The sequence below is a fragment of the Gorilla gorilla genome, chromosome 1 (genome assembly GCF_029281585.2).
Source record: "Gorilla gorilla gorilla isolate KB3781 chromosome 1, NHGRI_mGorGor1-v2.1_pri, whole genome shotgun sequence".
NCBI lineage: Eukaryota > Metazoa > Chordata > Mammalia > Primates > Hominidae > Gorilla > Gorilla gorilla.
The window spans coordinates 101,222,813-101,230,615 of NC_073224.2; the positions used below are offsets into that span (position 1 = coordinate 101,222,813).

Consider the following 7,803-nt stretch of genomic DNA (forward strand, 5'->3'; position numbering starts at 1 on the left):
TGGCAAGCCTGGGTCCCCATGTGTAAAAAACATTCAGGGTCCAACTATAAGAGAAACCATTTCAATGTTTTGGGGTTATCGACTTAATTTTTTTTTTTTTTTTTTGAGACCAAGTCTCTCGCTCTGTAGCCCAGGCTGGAGTGTAGTGGCATGATGGTAGCTCACCGCAACCTCTGCCTCCCAGGTTCAAGCTATTCTCCTGCCTCAGTCTCCAGTGTAGCTGAGATTACAGCGTGCGCCACTGCACCCGGCTAATTTTTTGTATTTTTGGCAGAGACAGGGTTTCATCATGTTGGCCAGGCTGGTCTTGAACTCCCGACCTCAGGTGACCCGCCCAACTCTGCCTCCCAAAGTGCTAGGATTACAGGCATGAGCCACCGTGCCCGGCCGGCATTATCAAACTTTTTATGCTTGCTATAACACTGAGAAGGTGAGCCATGTCTGCAACAGGGATGTCACTAACATATATTTTCCTTCTATGTATAAAGGATCCTTGTTATTATTTATAATTCACTAAGTCCAATGACATTATTCATATTCTGTATCTGTTCCAGTCTGTGTATTGTCTTATCAGGGATCTGTCCCATAGGAAACAAACAATTCTGTCAGGGATTGTTCAGGAGCATACATAACAGCCATTAAAAAACCTGAAGCAGAGGCCGGGCGCAGTGGCTCACACCTGTAATCCCAGCACTTTGGGAGGCCGAGGCACGCAGATCACGAGGTCAGGAGATCGAGACAATCCTGGCTAGCGCAGTGAAACTCCGTCTCTACTAAAAATACAAAAAAATTAACCAGGCGTGGTGGTGGGCACCTGTAGTCCCAGTTGCTCGGGAGGCTGAGGTGGGAGAATGGAGTGAACCCGGCAGGCAGAGCTTGCAGTGAGCCGAGATTGCGCCACTGCACTCCAGCCCGGGTGACAGAGCGAGACTCCATCTCAAAAAAAAAAAAAAAAAACAACAACAAACCTGAAGCAGGAAAGCATTTTTTTTTTTTTTTTTTAGACAGAATCTCGCTCTGTCGTCCAGGCTGTAATGTAGTGGCATGATCTTGGCTCACTGCACCCTCTGCCTCCTGGGTTCAAGCAATTCTCATGCCTCAGCCTCCCAAGTAGCTGGTATTACAGGCATGCACCACCACACCTGGCTAATTTTTTATATTTTTAGTAGGGACGGGGTTTCGCCATGTTGGCCAGGCTGGTCACGAACTCCTGATGTCAAGTCATCTGCCCACCCTGACCTCCCAAAGTGCTTGGATTACAGGCATGAGCCACCCACGCCTAGCCTTTAATTGGCATCTTTGTCTCTAAATCTTTGATGTTTCATCTTTCATAGTCTTTCAGCTTACCAAATAATAGGTTTAACATTCAGCTAATCAAAAAACTTGGGAGCCAGGTGTGGTGGTCCACTCCTGTAGTCCCAGCTACTTGGGAGCAAAAGTGGAAAGAGTGCTTGAGGTCAGGAGTTTGAGATCAGGATGGGCAATGCAGTGAGACCCCATTAAAAAAAAAAGAGAGAGAGAAACAAGGCTTAGGTGGTTCCAGAATGATGTCAAAATAAGTCTCAAATTCCTCAGCATGACAAGGCCACTGTGATGACTTCAATCCAAGTTTCTAGTTTCATTTATAGCCATAGGACCATGCTAAAACATGTCATTTTACTGCTTCGATACTTCTGCTCATTCTACTTCAACTTCCCTCTCTCTCCATTTATTTACTTATTTATTTATTTAATTTTCTTTTTGAGAGTCTCACTCTGTCACCCAGGCTGGAGTACAGTGGCATGATCTCTGCTCACTGCAACCTCCCCCTCCCAGGTTCTAGTGATTTTCGTGCCTCAACCTCCAAGTAGCTGGGATTACAGGCGCCTGCCACAACGCCTGGCTAATTTTTGTATTTTTAGTAGAGACGGGGTTTCATCATGTTGGCCAGGCTGGTCTCGAACTCTTAGCTTCATGTGATCCACCCGCCTTGGTCTCCCAAAGTACTGAGATTACAGGTGTGAGCCACCGCACCTGGCCCTCTGTCCCCATTTAAATCTTTCCCATTCATCAAGTCTCAACTCAAATGTCACATCCTCAGTGAAAATTTGCCAGACACCTCCAGTCAAAAGTAATTCTCTTTCCTTACTGCTAATAGCACTCTTTACATTGCATGGCAATTTTTTTTTTTTAGATGGAGTCTCGCTCTGTTGCCCAGGCTGGAGTGCAGTGGCATGATCTCGGCTCACTGCAAGCTCCGCCTCCCGGGTTCTTGCCATTCTCCTGCCTCAGCCTCCCGAGTGAGTAGCTGGGACTACAGGCGCCTGCCACCACACCCGGCTAGTTTTTTTGTATTTTTAGTAGAGACAGGGTTTCACTGTGTTAGCCAGGATGGTCTCGATCTCCTGACCTCGTGATCTGACCACCTCGGCCTCCCAAAGTGCTGGGATTATGGGCGTGAGCCACTGCGCCTGGCCCGAATGGCAATTTTATTACACTGCCTTGAGTTGTACTCATGTCTACTGTTAACTGAGTATCTATTAGATGTTAGGCAATACAGTATTGTACATGCACTAGTTTTAAACCTAGAAATCCTAGAAGATAGGCAGAACATTATCAACCCTGTGTTATGATGGGGAAGACAAGGTTCAGGAAAGTTGAGTAATTTTGATTAAGGTCACAGAGTTAGTAGATGGTGAACCAGAATTCACATCCAAGTTTGTCTCACTTTAAAATATCTATTTTTTAGAATTGTATCATGTTACGTTACACGTTTGTCTTCTTGGCTACATGCTTGGAAGAGAAGGAATCAGATTTCATTCATTTTCGTATCTCCTTCTCTGAGTACTTAACACACTATAAGTACTTAGTCTTTTGCCCTCGAATAAAGACATGCCATTGAAGACATGCAGTGAAGGAGTATGTAAAGCATCCACTAAGAACAGTAGGCCAGGTGCGGTGGCTCACGCCTGTAATCCCAGCACTTTGGGATGCCAAGGTGGGCAGATCACTTAAGGTCAGGAGTTTGAGACCAGCTTGGCCTAAATGGTGAAACTCTGTCTCTACTGAAAATACAAAAAAATTAGCCAGCTGTGGTGTTGCACGCCTATAATCCCAGCTATTGGGGAGCCTGAGGAAGAAGAATTGCTTGAACCTGGGAGGTGGAGGTTGCAGTGAGCCAAGATAGTGCCATTGCACTCCAGCCTGGGAGACAGAGCAAGACTCCGTCTCAAAAAAAAAAAAAAAGAAAGTAAACTGCTCTGTAGGAAACTTAGGTATACACAGAAACCTCTGAACCATTTAATATAAAGTAACTGTAAGCTGGGCACAGTGGCTCGCTCCCAGCACTTTGGGAGCCCAAGGCGGGTGGATCACTTGAGGTTAGGAGTTCGAGACCAGCCTGGACAACTTGGGGAAACGCTGTCTCTACTAAAAATACAAAAATGAGCCGGGGCATGGTGGCAGGTGCCTGTAATCCCAGCTACTCAGGTGTCTGAGGCACAAGAATCACTTGAACCCGGGAGCCACAGGTTGGAGTGAGCCGAGATTGTGCCACCGCACTCCAGCCTGGGCAACAGAGTGAAGACCCGTCTCAAAAAAAAAAAAAGTAACTGTCAAGTACTAGAGTTACTCCAGCTTTTTCTGAGAATGTATAACTGTAAATTACAGCAGAAGCAGCAATGCTTGGGAACTATCCAAATATCCAAATCATTCTCTACACTTCTCAGCCTCCCTTGCAGAAACGGGAGGGGTCATGTGATTCCTTTGGCTAAAGACCTATGAATGGAAATAACTTGTGTCATTGTGTCCTTTCTAATCAGAGCCAATTAAGTGTGAGGCATAAATTATCTCTCCCTCCCCACCGTAAAAGCTACATGTTGCGATGTATCCCAAGAAGGTAAACTTTTGTCCCTCCATCCAGACTTCAATCTTGCTTGCAAAGCCGTTTTGAAAGACAGGAACAGCAAAAACAAAGCAAAACACATGCACACAACACAAACAATATCCTTTGTGTTAGGCCACTGAGAATACAAGGCTTGTTACTTCAGGGTAGCAATCTGAATAACACACCCTAGTACTACTTAAACGCTACTCAATTTTATCTACCGGAGAGAAAGCACCATGCCTCTTTACAAAGCAGAGTGGAAAACAAACTATTCAAGGGCCACAAGGTGGTGCTATTTCTACAGTAATGTGATGACATTTTTGTTATTTTTTTTTTTTGACATAGGGTGGGGTCTTGCTATATTGCCCCAGACAGTCCTGGGCCCACATGATCCTCCTGCCTCAGCCTCCCAAGTAGCTGAAACTACAGGTATTTTTTGAAGCAAATTAGAAGCTAGCAAAATGGAATCTTTTTTTTTTTTTGAGACAGAGTTTCGCTCTTGTTGCCCAGGCTGGAGTGCAATGGTGTGATCTTGGCTCACTGCAACCTCTGCCTCCCGGGTTCAAGCGATTCTCCTGCCTCAGCCTCCTGAGTAGCTGGGATTACAGGCATGTGCCACCACGCCTGGCTAATTTTGTATTTTTAGTAGTGACGGGGTTTCTCCATGTTGGTCAGGCTGGTCTTGAACTCCCAACCTCAGGTGATCGCCTGCCTCGGCCTCCCAAAGTGCTGGGATTACAGGTATAAGCCACCACACCTGGCCTACAGCAAAATGAAATCTTTAGTTCTTAAAGTTTTATATATGATATCACTTAAGTAGACTGTTGTTTCCAAAGAAAACAACCATCTGTACTATTGCCTTTTTTTTTTTTTTTTTTTTGAGACGTAGTCTCACTTTGTTGTCCAGGCTGCAGTGCAGCAGCACAATCTCGGCTCACCGCAACCTCCACCTCCCTGGTTCAACGGATTCTCCTGCTTCAGCCTCTGGAGTAGTTGGGATTACCAGCGTGTGCCACCACGCCCGGCTAATTTTGTATTTTTAGTAGAGACGGGGTTTCCCCATGTTGGCCATGCTGGTCTCGAACTCCTACCTCAGGTGATCCTCCCGCCTCACCCTCTCAAAGTGCTGGGATTACAAGCGTGAGCCACGGCGCCCGGCCAAACACAGTTATTCTACTGAAACCTGTTACAGACGAAGTTCTCCAGAGCATTTGACTCTAGATACCATGAATCCATCTAAAAAGAAGAAATCTACTTAAAGACAGTATTCAAGGCTGGGTATAGTGGCTCATGCCTGTAATCCCAGCACTTTGGGGGACTGAGGCAGGTGGATAACTTGAGGCCAGGAGTTTGAGACCAGCCTGCCCAATATGGCAAAACCCCATCTCTCCTAAAAATACAAAGATTTGACAGGTATGATAGTGTTCATCTGTAATCCCAGCTACTTGGGAGGCTGAGGCATGAGAATTGCTTGAACCTGGAAGGCAGAGGTTGCAGCGAGCCGAGATTGCGCCACTGCACTCCAGCCAGGGTGACAGAGCAAGACTGAGTTAAAAAAAAAAATAATAAAAGGCAGTATGCACAAAGTGTTCAGATCAGCCGTCAGTCCAGACTCACCTTATGGATCCTAGAGATAAGCCTTGTTATTCCTTTCAGCATTGTCCTTGTACTCTTAAAAAAAAAAGTGAAAGGTAAAGCACAAATGGGAAAAAATATTTGCAACATGGGAAACTGACAATGGATTATTATGGGTTAATAATATGGAGTAATATCTAGAATATATAAAGCATGCCTACAGCCTAATAAAGAACAATGAGCAAAAGACACAAACAAGCATTTCACAGAAAAGAAACACAAATGGCTAGCAAACCCATGAAAATATTTTTCAACCTCATTACAAATCAGGGTAATGCTAATTAAAACCATGAAAATGAGATACCATTTGAAGCCACCTTATTACAGAAATAAAAAAATCAGGGCCAGGCATGGTGGCTCACGCCTGTAATCCCAGTACTTAGGGAGGCCGAGGTGGGTGGATCACCTGAGGTCAGGATTTCGAGACCAGCCTGGCCAACGTGGTGAAACCCTGTCTCTAACAAAAAAAAAAAAAAAAAAGAGAGAGAGAGAGAGAAAGAAAAACACTTCTACATGTACACTGAGAAATAGAAATAAAGATGTTCATATTAGCAGAGTACAAATTATAAAAAGACTGTAAAAAAAACAAATGTCCGTATGTCCATTGACAGAACATTGGATAGATACAGTCATAGAATGGAATACTGGAAAGCAATACAAAGAACAAATTACCATTACATTCATCAATATGGATCTCAAAAATGCATACTGAGTGAACACTATTACATCTAGCATAGTATGACATGTAAAATAAAAAACCAAAAAACTTCATTGATTATTTGGGGGATATATATATAGGAAAACTGAAACAAAAAGGCAAGAGAATGATAAGAACAACAAATAGAATAATGGTTACTCTTAGGGAGAAAGGAAAAAGATTGGGGCAGGCACACAAGGAAACTGATAATAAGCTATTACTAACACTGGATAATGGATACATGAGTATTTGTTTTATTATTTTTATAACTTGTGTATTATATTAATTATTTTGCATGCTGAAAATACTTAAAAAGCCTGAATGTTTTGGAGCTAAAAGAGATTTAAAAGTACTTAAATGTAACTCCAAATATCCAGTAGTTATAGAATAACTTAAGTTAAATGTCTGTGTAATTGATTAGTTCATTTTGGCTATCATTTTCACTTTTCTTTTTTTTTTTTTTTTTGAGACGGAGTCTCGCTCTGTCACCCAGGCTGGAGTGCAGTGGCGCGATCTCGGCTCACTGCAACCTCCGCCTCCCGGGTTCAAGCAATTCTCCTGCCTCAGCCTCCCAAGCAGCTGGAACTATAGGTGCCCGCCACCACGCCCGGCTAATTTTTTGTATTTTTAGTAGAGACGGGGTTTCACTGTGTTAGCAAGGATGGTATCGATCTCCTGATCTCGTGATCTGCCCGCCTTGGCCTCCCAAAGTGCTGGGATTACAGGCGTGAGCTACCGCGCCCGTCCCTCATTTTCACTTTTCTTGCAACCAAAATCTTTAAAGCAACAACAGAGTTGCACCCATTTAACCGAATAGTTAGTGAGCACCTACTATGTACCAGGCCCTGTGAATACAATGGTGAACAAACTGTTATAGTCCCTGACCTTATAATCAAGGAATTTAAAGTACAGTCAAGAGAATCACATAGGCTGGATATGGTGGCTCATGCCTGTAATATCAGCACTTTTGGAGGCTGAGGTGGGAAGACTGCTTGAGCCCAGGAGTTTGAGACCAGCTTAGATGACACAGTGAGACCACCTCCACAAAAAAACAAACAAAAAAAAAAACAAACAAAAAAAACCTGGCACTGTGGCACATGCCTGTAGTACTAGCTACATAGGAGGCTGAGGCGAAAGGATCACTTGAGCCCAGGTGTTCAAGGCTGCAGGGAGCTGTGATCGCACCACTGCACTCCAGCCTGGGCGATACAGTGAGATATTGTCTAAAAAAAGAGAGAGAGAGGTACAGACTCATATAAATTCCTTTAAATTTTATTTGCTCTTTCTTTCTTTCTTTCTTTCTTTCTTTTTTTTTTTTTTTGAGACAAGCTCTCACTCTGTTGCCCAGGCTGGAGTGCAATGGCAAGATCACAGCTCACTGCAGCCTTGAACTTCTGGCCTCATGTGATCCTCCTGCCTCAGCCTTCCAAGCAGCTGGGACCATACATGCCCATTGCCTGGTTAATTAAAAAAAGAAATTATTTTATTGGTAGAGGTAAGCCTTCCTATGGTGCCCAGGCTGGTCTTGAACTCCTGGGCTCAAGCGATCTTCCTGTCTCAGCCTCCCAAATGCCAGGATTACAAGTGTGAGCCACCATGCTCTGCC

The 7,803-nt window shown here is 44.1% G+C and overlaps 1 protein-coding gene across 1 annotated transcript in view; it reads right to left on the reverse strand.

The window, feature by feature from the left end:
• DAP3 (death associated protein 3) overlaps positions 1–5,526 on the reverse strand; it is a 133,813-nt gene extending 128,287 nt beyond the window's left edge. The window contains exon 1 of the mRNA XM_055361577.2: positions 5,483–5,526. Within this exon, the coding sequence (XP_055217552.2) occupies positions 5,483–5,524 (42 nt within the window). The 5' untranslated portion in view covers positions 5,525–5,526. The remainder of the gene's footprint in view (positions 1–5,482) is intronic.
• Between the last annotated feature and the right edge of the window lie 2,277 nt (positions 5,527–7,803).